The sequence below is a fragment of the Mastigoproctus giganteus genome, chromosome 1 (genome assembly GCF_048544385.1).
Source record: "Mastigoproctus giganteus isolate SK-2022 chromosome 1, ASM4854438v1, whole genome shotgun sequence".
Taxonomy (NCBI): Eukaryota; Metazoa; Arthropoda; class Arachnida; order Uropygi; family Thelyphonidae; genus Mastigoproctus; species Mastigoproctus giganteus.
The window spans coordinates 199,891,709-199,906,994 of NC_143575.1; the positions used below are offsets into that span (position 1 = coordinate 199,891,709).

The window sequence follows — 15,286 nt, forward strand, 5'->3', positions numbered from 1 at the left end:
CTGGCATCCTGGATTTTCCTATGCACAGTGGTTTGACTTTGTATGTGTGTGCTGGTTTTAGTAACACAAAATAGCATTGTCACCCTGTCCTTCATCACTTTAAAGCCCTGTGCCTTTTGTTCATTGGATTTACAAGCCAACATCTTATTGGGAAGCATGCGATAACAAAATTCTGTTTCATCACAATTGTAAATTTTTTCTGGATAGTCAAAGCGGCCTTTATGTCTGCAGGTCAAATTTCGCCTGAAATTGCAACCCAGCGAATTCCGCACCTCTTTTTCCATCAGCTGAACCAGCCCTTGTTTGCTTTGAATTCTTTCTCGTACACTTGTACTCCACACTGGTTGTCTAATTCTTTCTTCAGGTTTTCAGCTTGACTCCTGGTAATTTCACCAGATATAGGCATTCCCACTGCACATTCTTGTTTAAACCATGTGAATACACCCTTATCAAGTGGGCTGTCACTTGCTGTCTTAAGTCACTTTCACTTTAGACTGTCACTAGTTGCTTGTTAACTGCTGTAGGCTAGCTTCATCTTTAATCCATCCCCTGAGAGTGGATTCCCACACACCTCCGCTTGCATCTTTCCCCATTTTAGTAAGTCCAGTGTAGCTAGCTTTTCTTGAACTGACCATGCTTTTCTTTTCTTTTGAGAACTTTCCATAGACATAATTTTTTTTATTAAAAAGGAAAGAAAAGAAAAAAAAATTTGAAAACGCACACTAACATTATTTGGATTAAGCTTACATCCAATTTCCAAACAGCATGTGTAAACTTGATCACTGTTGCACCTTTCACCTTTCCAGGACAGCTTGAGTTTATTTGCATCAATGAACTTACTCACAAAAGCTGTAGTTTAATCAATAAAGTAAAATAAAATAAAGATAAAAAAAAAAAGGAAAATAAAATAAACAAAAATTAAAATAAAATAAAGACAAAAAAAAATAGAGAATTATTATTTGAACATCTTTGTAAATTAGTCACAGGTGCTTCCAACTTGAGCTGTATTTGCCTAATTACAAAGGCAAATGAGGCAGTAATATGACTGAAACAACAAAAGAAATTAAAAGGGTATTATAAAGTTTATACGTAGTACATCATGTTTACAGACAGCAATTGCACTAATCGTTCCACAGGGCCTGTAAAAAACCAGCAACTATATATGTTCACTGAATTGATAAATGCCCTGGAACAAATCACAAATCGATCAAATTTGAAGCATGTGAAAAAGAGAGGGTGATAGAATTGGGGTCCAACTTTTGACAGTGTTATATCGAGCCACATTATGTTGGGTCTACAGTATATTAAGTATTATTATTTTTATTGCATCTACCATTTATCTGACAGCAAGCAACCGACAATATTTTTCAGGTGTGTGTGTGTGTGAGAGAGAGAGAGAGAGAGAGAGAGAGAGAGAGAGAGAGAGAGAGAGAGAGAGAGAGAGAGAGAGAGAGAGATCATCAGTTGGTTATCCTTAAAAATTTAAGAAACTCATTGCAAATCTAAGAAATACCCAGCAGACCTCAAAAGGTATTTGGCCAAAAATTTACGAATCATTGGCTTAAAGCAAGGCTGGGGTGGGGATGTAATTTAATCTTACCTTTCTTCCATATCACGTTCTTCTTGCTGCCTCCTTTTGCGTTCAAGATCAGCAAACAATTTCATTGTCATTACATAAACTGCATGTTTGTACTGTAAAAATATATAAAAAAATTATTTTCCTTTTTGTTCCGTTGCTATTAAATTATTAGCAAACAGCAATAATGAGCCAAGTTTATGAATGTCATTTAGTTTTCCACCTAATCATTCAAACTGAATAATGGAGAAGGGAAGAGTAAATATACAACATATGGTTTATACTGCAGTTATAGTCAATGATATAAGTGGGTGAGCATGAGAGAGAGAGAGAGAGAGAGAGAGAGAGATATGGAATACTGAATGGCCTGTAGACAATGTATCTGTAGTCTCTCTCTCCTCTCTCTCTCTCTCTCTCTCTCTCTCTCTCTCTCATTTTGTGGTTTTATAGGAAAACTAACAAATAAAAATATTGATAAATTTGGGAATAAGGAAAATGGGAACCAAAGAAGAAAATTAGATTTTAGAAAGGCTATATATTTAGTGATTACTGAATTAACATAATACTGTGGTGTTGGGCCACAGTTTGCTTGGATAACAGTCACTATTTGCCTAAGCACTGACTCGACTGGATTAGGGGGGGGGTGTAACCTACGGTCTGTGGGCCAAGTCCGGCTTGTGAACGTGCATAATCTGGCATGCAGCCATTTTCAATATACAATCGGATCTCTAATGAACTTCCATATAGCGAATTTTTTTTGACTTTCCTTGGTCATTACACGGAAAATAGTTTCTATATAACAAAGAAAATTTCCATTTCTTTAGTGGTGCCCGTAAAACCTATATAACCAACTTTACTGTACCAAGAGGTCACACTGGTCAACTGCTCTCTATTCACAGCCATTGGCAAAGATTAAGGCATAGTCTCAACATGGACATTGGCTCTGGTCAGCCTATTTTCTATTGTAAGCATCCTATTAGAGAAGTGGTTCCAAAACTACTGAGATCTACGGACACTTTCAAAAATCAAAAAACGTTTGCAGACCCGTGTGTGCGTGTGCGTGTGTGTGTGTGTGTGTGCGCGCGCGTGCACCGGGTTTTCTGAAAAGAAAATTCAAAGTTTTATGCTTAAAACAACTCGAGCATTGTTCTTATTTTTACATAAATATATAATAACTTTATTTATCATAAATTTGCTATACATAGAATGAATAATATGACCAGTTTCGGAGGATTTTGCAGACCCCAGTTTGGGAAACACTGCATTAGAGAATTAGGGGAGAGTGATTTTCCTTTATCCTGGAAATTAGTGTTATTTTGCAGAAATGAGTCATCTATACTTTCACTAAATTTCACCTGTCTCTGTATGGTAAGTACATGTCCCTAAATCAGTTTTGTTTTAGCTGCTGAGAAAGTAATCTTACAATGTCTTAGAGGAAATCCTTGAGTGTAGTAGAAAAGTGAAAGTGCTTAATAGTGTAGATTGGGGCATTAAAAAAAAAAAAAAAGAAACTGCTTTAAAATTTGGTATCCCTACCAGTAGTGTCAACCATTCTGAAAAGCCATGTTTTATTTTTAAACCTGTTTAAGGAAATGGGACCTGGTCAGAAGCATGCGAAATTATGTCTATGTCGCCACAGAATTCTATATCTAGCTTATTTCTTTGTTTTGTTAAAATGGAATTAACATGGCTGAAACCAGCTTCAACCATGCACGAGCTTGGAAATGCAAGCAAAAAGGGGAGTACCACTTCAGAAAGTTTTGGATATTTTTCTACGTTTACATTTGTCCAAAAGTAACTTAAAGTCTTATTTTTAAAAAGCCTCTTAGCTTCAAGATCAACTGACAATTCAATAAGTTCATCTTGTAGGTTACACTCGATATTTTCAATATCTGCAGAAAACTGCGTGATAATCCAATCTGGAATGTGCATGTTTTCAAAATCTGCAAAGCGCAATTTAAAATCATCGTTCAAATTTTGAAGATGTTTTGTGTATATTTCTAAGTCTTCATCTTTTACTTCCAATTGCCGTAGATTTGAAAACTACTGAAAATCTTTTCGTAACAAAGATGATTTAAATAAGGCTAATTCAGCTTGGAAGCCTAAAAGAATCGTCCGAGCTTGAATAATCGTGACATCTTTACCTTGTAGACGGGTCTGTACGTCATTAAATTTTGAAAATAAGTCCGCCAATTAGAAAATATGATTCTTATTTCTCTTCAGTTCATCACTCAAAAACAAATTAACATCTGTAAGAAACTCTAGGGTTGAGTCGAACAACTCAACAAATCTTTGTAGACTTGCATCTCTAGACAACCATCTTACTTCAGTATGCAAGAGCAATTGGTTTGATATTTCATTATTTTTTTTCACAAAGTTTGGCAAACAATCGCGATTTAAGAGAATGAGCTCTAATTTGATTAACAGATTTAATACACACTCTTAGAGTATCATGCAGTTCATCACTGAGAGTTTTTGCTACCAAATGGTTTCAGTGCAACACAGTGAACAGTACGTACACTTTGAACTTTTTCTTTCAGAAAGGCAGCAAAACCTTGATAATGGCCCACCATTGCAGGTGCACCATCTGTGGCTACTGCTGTTATATTAGTAAATGGAATATCATACTTATTTAAATATTCCTCCAATCGCTGAAAAATTGTCAACCCCATTCCATCACTTTCAAGATATTTTGTAAATAAAAATTCGTCAATAATTTGATGTTTGGTTTTACTATAAAATCTTACATAAGCCATAAGAATAGAACTATCGAATGTGGATTCATCAAGTTGGATGGAGAACTTACTATTTTTGAGTTCTGATACTACAGTTTTTTCTACATCTTCAGCCATTTCACCAATATGCCTTTTCACAGTATTCGCGCTCAATGGTAAGCATTTTAAAACAGGGCCAGAATCTTTTTTTCATTATGGTTTCAATTACTTCTTTGATTGCGGGTATAACAATGTCCTCTGCAATTGTATATGGTTTTCCTTTTTTTGCTATATTAAAAGAAATATTGTAGGAGGCTGTTTATTGTCAGCTTCGGCAGGTGCTTTCATAAATGATTTTATAGTTGGTTGATGTGTGTATTTCTCTTTCAGTTCTTTAAAAAAGTCAAGACCTTTATCTTTCTTATTGGGATATAGTCTTTGAAGATGATCTTTCATTTTTGCTGGTTTCATTGCATCGTTACTAAAAGTTTTTTCACAAAGAAGACACATAGGCCTCGTTTCTTTGTTAATGAAGCAATACACCCAAGTTTCAAATATTCTAATGAATATTGTCTGCATTTCTTTTTAGAATCTGAAGCTGCCATTGTGGTTACTGGGTTTGTAACAAAATAATTAAAATTGAAGTCAGTAAGCAAAAGTAACAAGTCTAAATAATATACCTACTCACGTATTTCTATAGGATGTACAAAACTACCGGCCCTGCTCAACTCTTCAACATAGAGAAGTTTAGTTCGTGAATGAATAACGATTGAATTATAATATGTATGTTGATGAATTTTAGAACATTAACGCTCACTTGTATGTCGATGCGCAAAAATGAGACTGAGATCGTATACGTCTAAGTATAAGTAAATAAGCACATGTTGCAATCTCGCTCCCGCCGCGCCGGCCGGGCGGGATTTGTTGTTATTTGGTTTTTAGGAGCATTAGCAACTAAGGCCATATTGCTCCGGGATATGCGGTGGTCATTCCCTGACCTTTCCGCATCCTCCGTATTTGGTGGTGACGGGCTCGAACCACGGTCTAATCAAGAAGCGTGTGCTACGCACTGCTGCTCCTTCCCACCTGGCTACGGAGGCGCCCCGGCCGGGCGGGAACCACTGACATCCGTTTATTGGTAAATACATCATTTTGGCCTACTTGATTGGCCTCCGTAACTATTTTCATGACTTTGCTCCATCTTACAGGTCCTATTCATGTCACTGTTCTCATGAACCATTTTTATAAGTAAAATCCGGTGTACAACAAAAAAATAACCAAATATTTTACGACATAATTCTTAAAAGTGAACTAATATATTGTGCGCATCATATAAGTAGTCATTTCTTAATATGCATGTATTAATTAATAAATTAACTGTTTTAAAATGTTATAAAATTTATTCATTCCCACTTATTTATGATTTATTTCCCATATTTTATTATATTTCTGAATGTTGAATTACAGTGAAAAGATCATATTTCTTTATAACGATATTTCTGTTTAATGAATTTTTTCAAGCAAATGATTGAGGTCTGACTGTATATATAATAAATGGCCCTCCGAAGAGAATGAAATTTTTGGAATTATCTCAACATAAATTTCATTAACAATTTGAACCGAGAATTTCCACAGGTGGAAATTCTCGGTTCAAATTCTGTCATTATTTGGAAGCACGCACAGATGTGAAAAATTAATATTAGCATTAGCATTAGTAGAGGCATATGATGCAAGAAAGCAAGCTTATTCAGCATCAGCCAATATAAAAAAAAAAAAAAAAAAAAAAACAACCACTACTCCCATTTCACCCCTCAATTCGTTCGAAATACCTGTCCAGCTGAGCCTTAAATTTGTTTAGGCTATCAACTTCAACAACAAGCGATGGAAGTCTATTCCACAAACCAACTGCCCGCTGGCTAAAGGCGAATTTCCGCACATCTATCCGACATCCGTCCTTCCTCAATTTGAATTTATGCCCTCTCAGGTGATTATTCTGAGCAAGAGGAAGAATCCCATCGGCATTGAGCATGCTCAAGCCATTCAAAGCCTTGTACACCTCTATCAGATCACCTCGGCGATGCCTAGAGTCCAGGCTCTGTAATTTGCAAAACTTAAGCCTTTCTTCGTAAGAGCAACCCTTTGTTCCATTCACTAATCTTGTTGCCCTTCTCTGTACTCGTTCCAGCAGCTCTACATCCTTCTTGAAATGAGGCCTCCAGACCTGTATACAGTACTCAAGGTGTGGCCTGACCAATGCCTTATACAAGGGAATAATCACATCCCTGTCCCTGCTAGAAAAATTCCTGTATATCATTGACAAGACACCATGAGCTACTCTTGCAGCTCGTCTGCACTGCTCAGAGAACTTCATATCTGCCTGCACAATTACCCCCAGGTCCTTTTCATTCTCTACCACTGTCAGCGTAGTACCACAGAGTTGATACGTTGATCTGGGGTTACTGTTTCCCATATGTAGTACTTTACATTTGTCAATGTTAAACTTCATTTGCCACCTCTCAGCCCATCTGCTCAACCTTTCCAGATCCTGTTGCAGCAGCATAGTATCAGTAGTGTCCTTAACAACCCTGCCAACCTTTGTATCGTCTGCAAACTTGGACATTAAGCCTGATACACCATCATCAATATCATTTATAAATACAGAAAACAACAATGGACCCAACACTGAACCCTGAGGAACTCCACTAATAACATTAGTCCACGTTGAGCAGTGTCCATTGATTACCACTCTCTGTCTTCTGCCACTCAACCATCCCTTTATCCATAGCAGCAATTTGCCTCGAATGCCACACTTCTCCAATTTGTGCAGCAGTCTTCCATGCGCAACAGTATCAAAAGCCTTTCTAAGATCCAAATATATAATATCAAAGTTATTCCCTGCATCCAGTTCTTTTGTGACTACATCATAGTATCCAATCAAATTGGTCAGACAAGACCTGCCTTTAACAAACCCATGCTGTGTCTGAGCTATAACTGAATTCTTGTCCAGATGATCCTGCAGTGCTTCTTTAACCAGTGCCTCCATTAATTTTCCTGGAACCGAAGTTAAACTAACAGGTCTATAATTACTTTTGTCAGCCTTTGATCCTCCTTTGTGAATTGGGGTTACATTTGCACATCTCCAGTCCATGGGTACCTCCCCTGAGTCCAAAGAAGCTCTCATAATTATGGCTAGGGGTTTGCTTACTTCCTTTGCTGCCTCCTTTAATATAACTGGATAGATCCCATCCACCCCGGGTGCCTTTTTTATGTTTATCCTCAACAATTTCTCCTCCACTTTCCTCTCAGTTATTAGAAAATCATCTAGCTCACTGCCAATGTTTACTTCACCTACGACATTCCCCTTCCTGAATAACTCCTCATGTGTGAATGTAGATGCAAAATACTCGTTTAGATTGTTAGCCACCTGAGCTGGATCCTCAACTGTTGAACCATCAACATCCAGTGGACCAATCTGATTCATCCCTTTCCTTCTTGAGTTTAAATAGGTAAAATACTCTTTTCTGTTTTTCTTTGCATCCTTTGCCAAGGATTTCTCATAATCTGCCTTTGCCTGCCTAATCTCCTTTGTGACTTTGTTACAGACCAACTTATATCTATCATAGGCTTCCACGTCACCCATTAATTTGTATGTATCCCATGCATTTTTCTTCTCTGCCATATGTCTCATTAGTTCATCTGACAACCATTTAGGCCTGAACCTTGAACAATATTTCTTGGTTGGTATGTAAAGCCTGGTAGCTTCCAAGATTAGTTCCTTGAATGCTTCCCATTTTGAATTTGCTGTTGGTAACATCTTCAGTTGGTCCCACTGTATAGAATTTAAATACTGTCTCAGACCATCATAGTCGCCTTTACGAAAGCAAAAACCCTTCCCTTTACTCTGATGGTAGTTACCTCCTTGAGTAAATCCCACTTCAGCACACTGTGATCACTGCCACCCAGTGGTTCATTTATCTGCAGATTCCTAATGCATGAAGAATCACTACTGATAATCAGATCAAGAGTATTACTCCCTCTAGTTGCCTCCCGAACATGCTGGTGTAGAAAACAATCATCCAATAAATCCACAAAAGCCTTGCTAGTGTGTGAGTGACCAACCCACAAATTCCAGTCAATATCTGGGAAATTAAAATCCCCCATTATAAGACTCTCTGATTTACTGGCCCATTCTATTTCCCTGTACAGTATCTTATTATACTCATCAGAGTCATTAGGCCTATAGCACACTCCTACTCTCAATTTTGATTTACCTATGCTTATGTCACACCAAACTGACTCAACACTGCACTGTCCAGCGATGTCAACTGGCTTCACTTCCTTGGATTTTATGTGTTTTTTAACTAATAGCATAACCCCTCCTCCCTTCCTATCCTGTCTATCCTTTCTGTAGACGTTGTACTCTCCAAATTCCAGTTCTGCATTCCTTATATCTGTGTGACACCACGTCTCTGATATCCCAACAATATCTGCCTTTGATGTTTTTAGTAATACCTCAAATTCATTAAATTTATTTACTAAACTCCTAGCATTAGTGTACACGCAAGTATACATGCACCTGTTCCTATTCTTAGCTACCCTAACACAACCCATGTGTTTACTTGTACCGCAATGACTTCCAGCAGTCTCTGAAATATCCTGCATCAGTATCCTGAATATCTGACATAAATTTAGAAAATACTCTGCACATTGCTATGAAAAATATCGATACAGATTTCGATTCACTGATAAAAAATAAATAAAAACAAATCTCTCATTAAATGTTATAAAAATGAAATATTGCAATTTTTGTTACTATAATTGTATTTTTGCAATTTTATCTTGAATTTGTATTTCATTTTTCTAATTAAAAAAATTAATTATATGTACAGGAACATATAAATATTACAATAAATAACAAAACTGTGTATGGCAATAGTTTCATTATACACCATTTTAATAATCCTAAAAATAATATGTCTGCCAGGGGCAAAGGTTGATGACGTTGTAGAGCGGATATCATCTTTTAAAGGCACAAAAGGTGATATAGTTGTACACGTTGGCACTAATGATATTAAGAGTAGGAGACCGGCGGAATTACTTAGCAAGTACAGGTCACTGTTGAAAAAAAGCCGTGAATTAGGGTTGAATTTGAAAGTGTCTGCAATTCTGCCCAGACACGATAGGAGGGAGTATATGATGAGAGCCTTGTCGATCAATTCGGCCCTGGAGGGATTGTGCAAGGCTCAAGGGGTAGAATTTTTTTCAGCCTGGACTGTACTTGTTAACAGGAGAGATTGCTTCTACAGGGATGGGATACACTTAAATAGAAAGGGTGCAAGAATTTTTGCTGATGCTGTCGAGGCAATGTTAGGTGGGTCGGAAAACTGCTAGTTGGGGGGGATACAAGGACTAATAGATTAACAGTAGCCACTGGCAGAGGTGGAAGTGATTCTTGCACTGCTTCTATTGAAATGAGCAGAAGCCTAAAAAACAAGATGCAGGATATTTCAGAGACTGCTGGGAGTCATTGCGGTACAAGTATACCTGCATGTACACCAATGCTAGGAGTTTGATAAATAAATTTGATGAATTTGAGGTATTGCTCAAAACATCAAAGGCAGATATTGTTGGGATATCAGAGACGTGGTGTCACACAGATATAAGTAATGCAGAACTGGAATTTGGGGAATACAATGTGTATAGAAAGGATAGACAGGACAGGAGGGGAGGAGGGGTTATGCTATTAGTTAAGAAACACAAAGTCCAAGAAAGTGAAGCCAGTCGACATCGATGGACAGGGCAGTGTCGAGTCAGTTTGGTGTGACATAAGCATAGGGAAATCAAAATTGAGAGTAGGAGTGTGCTATAGGCCTAATGACTCTGATGAGTATAATAAGATATTGTACAGGGAAATAGAGTGGGCCAGTAAATCAGAGAGTCTTATAATGGGGGATTTTAATTTCCCAGATATTGACTGGAATTTGTGGGTTGGTCACTCGCACACTAGCAAGGCTTTTGTGGATTTATTGGATGATTGTTTTCTACATCAGCATGTTCGTGAGGCAACAAGAGGGAGCAATACTCTTGATCTGATTATCAGTAGTGATTCTTCATGCATTAAGAATCTGCAGATAAATGAACCACTAGGTGGCTGTGATCACAGTGTGTTGAAATGGGATTTACTCAAGGAGGTAACTACCATCAGAGGTAAAGGGAAGGGTTTTTGTTTTCGTAAAGGCGACTATGATGGTCTGAGACAGTATTTAAATTCTATACAGTGGGACCAACTGATGATGTTACCAACAGCAAACTCAAAATGGGAAGCATTCAAGGAACTAATCTTGGAGGCTACCAGGCTTTACATACCAACTAAGAAATATTGTTCAAGGTTTAGGCCTAAATGGTTGTCAGATGAACTAATGAGACATGTGGCAGAGAAGAAAAATGCATGGGATACATACAAATTAATGGGTGACATGGAAGCCTATGATAGATATAAGTTGGTCTGTAACCAAGTCACAAAGGAGATTAGGCAGACAAAGGCAGACTACGAAAAATCCTTGGCAAAGGATGCAAAGAAAAACAGAAAAGAGTTCTTTACATATTTAAACTCAAGAAGGAAAGGGATGAATCAGATTGGTCCACTGGATATTGATGGTTCAACAGTTGAGGATCCTGCTCAGGTGGCTAACAATCTAAACGAGTATTTTGCATCTACATTCACGCATGAGGAGTTATTCAGGAAGGAGAATGATGTAAGTAAAGTAAACATTGGCAGTGAGCTGGATGATTTTGTAATAACTGAGAGGAAAGTGGAGGAGAGATTGTTGAGGATAAACATAAAAAAAGGCACCTGGGGTGGATGGGATCTATCCAGTTATATTAAAGGAGGCAGCAAAGGAAGTAAGCAAACCCCTAGCCATAATTATGAGAGCTTCTTTGGACTCAGGGGAGGTACCCATAGACTGGAGATGTGCAAATGTAACCCCAATTCACAAAGGAGGATCAAAGGCTGACACAAGTAATTATAGACCTGTTAGTTTAACTTCTGTTCCAGGTAAATTAATGGAGGCACTGGTTAAAGAAGCACTGCAGGATCATCTAGACAAGAATTCAGTTATAGCTCAGACGCAGCATGGTTTTGTTAAGGGCAGGTCTTGCCTGACCAATTTGATTGGATACTATGATGTAGTCACAAAAGAACTGGATGCAGGGAATAACTTTGATATTATATATTTGGATCTTAGAAAGGCTTTTGATACTGTTGCACATGGAAGACTGCTGCACAAATTGGAGCAGTGTGGCATTGGAGGCAAATTGCTGCTATGGATAAGGGGATGGTTGAGTGGCAGAAGACAGAGAGTGGTAATCAATGGACACTGCTCAACGTGGACTAATGTTATTAGTGGAGTTCCTCAGGGTTCAGTGTTGGGTCCGTTGTTGTTTTCGGTGTTTATGAATGATATTGATGATGGGATATCAAGTTTAATGTCCAAGTTTGCAGATGATACAAAGGTTGGCAGGGTTGTTAAGGACACTACTGACACTATGCTGCTGCAACAGGATCTGGAAAGGTTGAACAGATGGGCTTAGAGGTGGCAAATGAAGTTTAACATTGACAAATGTAAAGTACTACATATGGGAAACAGTAACCCCAGAGCAACGTATCAACTCTGCGTTACTACACTGACAGTGGTGGAGAATGAAAAGGACCTGGGGGTAATTGTGCAGGCAGATATGAAGTTCTCTGAGCAGTGCAGACGAGCTGCAAGAGTAGCTCATGGTGTCTTGTCAATGATATACAGGAATTTTTCTAGCAGGGATAAGGAGGTGATTATTCCCTTGTATAAGGCAATGGTTAGGCCACATCTTGAGTACTGTATACAGGTCTGGAGGCCTCATTTCAAGAAGGATGTAGAGCTGCTGGAACGGGTACAGAGAAGGGCAACAAGATTAGTGAATGGAACAAAGGGTTGCTCTTACGAAGAAAGGCTTAAGTTTTGCAAATTACAGAGTCTGGAGACTAGGCACCGGCGAGGTGATCTGATAGAGGTGTATAAGGCTTTGAATGGTTTGAGCATGCTCAATGCCAATGGGATTCTTCATCTTTCTCAGAATAATCACCTCAGAGGGCATAAATTCAAATTGAGGAAGGACGGATGTCGGATAGATGTGCCGAAATTTGCCTTTGGCCAGCGGGTGGTTGGTTGGTGGAACCGACTTCCATCACTTGTTGAAGTTGATAGCCTAAACAAATTTAAAGCTCAACTGGACAGGTATTTCGAACGAACGGAGGGGTGAAATGGGAGTGGTGTGTTTTTTTTTTTTTTTTTTGGATGATGCTGAATAAGCTTGCTTTCTTGCATCATATGCCTCTACTAATGCTAATGCTAATAACCATTTAAAATCGGGGAAAGCTAAAAAAATATTTGGCCCATGTGTACTGTGACAACATTTTTATTTTTGATCCCCAATTTAAAAAGGTTGCCCACCCCTGCACTAGATGTCTGAAGATGTCCATAGGGAACTACAGCCATGTTGCCTACAAGGTTTCCAGTGTCAGAATAGATGATGGTTGCATGTCCATATGCCTCACTTCATGTTCCAAAACATCTCACTGGTGTTCAATTGGATTGAGGTCAGGTGAATTTGGAGGCTAATCAAGATCGGTGATATCTTCACTGTGTTCTTCAAACTACTTGTGCACAGTGTGAGCCCAACGACACAGTGCATTATCATTTTGGAAGATTTGATTTCTGTCTGGGAAAAAATACAACATGGCAAAGTGCACATGGTCTCCTAAAAGCAACCAATAGTCCTTGAAGAGAAACATTAGTCCATATGCATCAGAGGTCTTGGTTCTTTCCAGAAAAATATACCACATATTAAGTAACCATTGTCACCTGCCTGTATAGCAGACACTATTCATGTTGGGTCCATGGACTTGTACCATACACGAAGGCATTCATTGGCGTGCACCAGGTATTTGGACTCATCTGAGCAGCCCCCTCGTTTCCAGTACTCCAATGTCCAACCAGTGTGTTATTGACACCACAGCATTTATCGGGTGTCTCTTGGATTATCTGCTGTGAAACCCTATATATCTGATTGTGCAGAACATCGTCATTTGAGATATTGTTCTTGCATTCCCCATATTGTATTGTTAAGGCCAAACAACACACTGCACCCTTCACTCACCACAAACATCCATCTTGAGTAATCCTTTACAGTTCTGTTGGCAGGTGGTGTGACCCGTTTAACACCATTCTTTGTGCACTTTAACTACAGTGGGGTGTCAGCAACTGACAAGATGTACTGTTTCTGATATGGAAGCATCCAATGCATGAGCTGCCACAATCATTCCCCTTTGAAACTGTGATACTTATTGTTCTGTAAGTCAGGAACAATAAGTACAAGTTTTTATTTTCATTCCCATACGAGCTATGGTGGATGGTGGCCTGTGGTGTTGCTGGAATCTAGGTAAATAACTGGAGTTAACATTTCATTTTCTGCTTTAGAAAATTCTGAAAAAAATATTCAACAACATGTATTTGAGACAGGTGAACTATGTGGAAGCACTTCAGAGAAATCCCCACAACGTTCAAGCCATGTGGACTGTGTCCTATCGACTATTTCTTCGGAGAATTACACTCTAGCTCTTTGTCTCTACATCTTTTCTTACTGGATTGTAGAATCAGTTCAGTTTTGTTTGAGAGCAAAGTGGGAGGTTTTGTTTGCATTTTGTATGTAATATTTGTTACACGTCGGTTTATTGTGGTGAAGTTGAAATTCAGGTTGTACCACCATTTTAAATGACTTCACGTCAAATTGTCATCGTGTAGTGTGTGCTTCATTCGCATATCATAAGGTGTGACAGCATCTCTTGTAAATTAATCCTGTGTAAGATTTCAGGAAAGCTTTAGACACTGTTGTGCATGGAAGATTACTGTACAAATTGGAGCAGTATGGTATTAAGGGTAAGTTGCTACAATGGATAAAAGAGTGGTTGAGTGGAAGAAGACAGAGAGTGGTAATCAATGGATGCTGCTCTTTGTGGACTAATGTTATTAGTGGAGTCCCACATGATTCCGTGTTGGGCCCACTGTTGTTTTGTATATTTATCAATGATATTGATGAAGGTATATCAGGCTTAGTGTCAAAGTTTGCAGATGATACAAAGGTTGGCATGGTTGTTAATGATAATAATGGCATGCAGTGTGCTACGCAACAGGATCTAGAAAATTTGGGCAGATGGGTTGAGAAGTGGCAACTGAAGTTTAACATTGACAAATGCAAAGTACTGTATATGGGTAGAAGTAACTCCAGAGGAACGTACCAACTGTGTGCTACTACAATTGGAGTGGTAGAAAATGAAAAAGACCTGGGAGTGATTGTGCAGTCAGATATGAAGTTTTCTGAGCAATGCAGACAGGCTGCCAGAGCAGGTCATGGGGTATTTTCAATGATATACAGAAATTTTGCTGTCAGAGAAAAGGAGGTGATTAGGTGATTATCCCTTTGTATAAGGCAATGGTCAGGCCACGCCTTGCGTACTGCACACAGGTCTGGAGGCCTCATTTTAGGAAGGATGTAGAGTTACCATTAGTGTGTACAGAAAAAGGCAACAATATTTGTGAAGGGAGAAAAGGGGTCCTCTTACCAAGTTCTGCAAATTGCAGCGGTAGGAGACTAGGCACCTGCGATTTGATCTGGTTCAGGTGTATAAGACCCTGAATGGGTTGAGCATGCTAAAATGATGGGATTCTTCCTCTTGCTCAGATTACGAACCTGAGGGGGCACAAATTCAAATTGAGGAAAGAGAGTTCTAGAATAGATGTATGGAAATTTGCCTTTAGCCAGCGGGTGGTTAATTGCTGGGCAAACTTTTAGAAGGAATGGTTGTGTGAAATTGTGTGTTTTTTTTTTTTTTTTTTTTGTCGGATTCTACATAAACTCATACGCTTGCTTTCTTGCATAACATGCCTCTATTACTACT

The 15,286-nt window shown here is 38.5% G+C and overlaps 1 protein-coding gene across 2 annotated transcripts in view; it reads right to left on the reverse strand.

Moving 5' to 3' along the window:
* The window catches only part of LOC150091448 (dnaJ homolog subfamily C member 8), a 270,274-nt gene that overhangs the window by 33,716 nt on the left and 221,272 nt on the right, over positions 1-15,286 (reverse strand). For both annotated transcript variants that reach the window (XM_090383974.1, XM_090383983.1), the window contains exon 7: positions 1,601-1,692. In XM_090383974.1, coding sequence (XP_090240100.1) covers positions 1,601-1,692 — 92 coding nt within the window. The remainder of the gene's footprint in view (positions 1-1,600; positions 1,693-15,286) is intronic.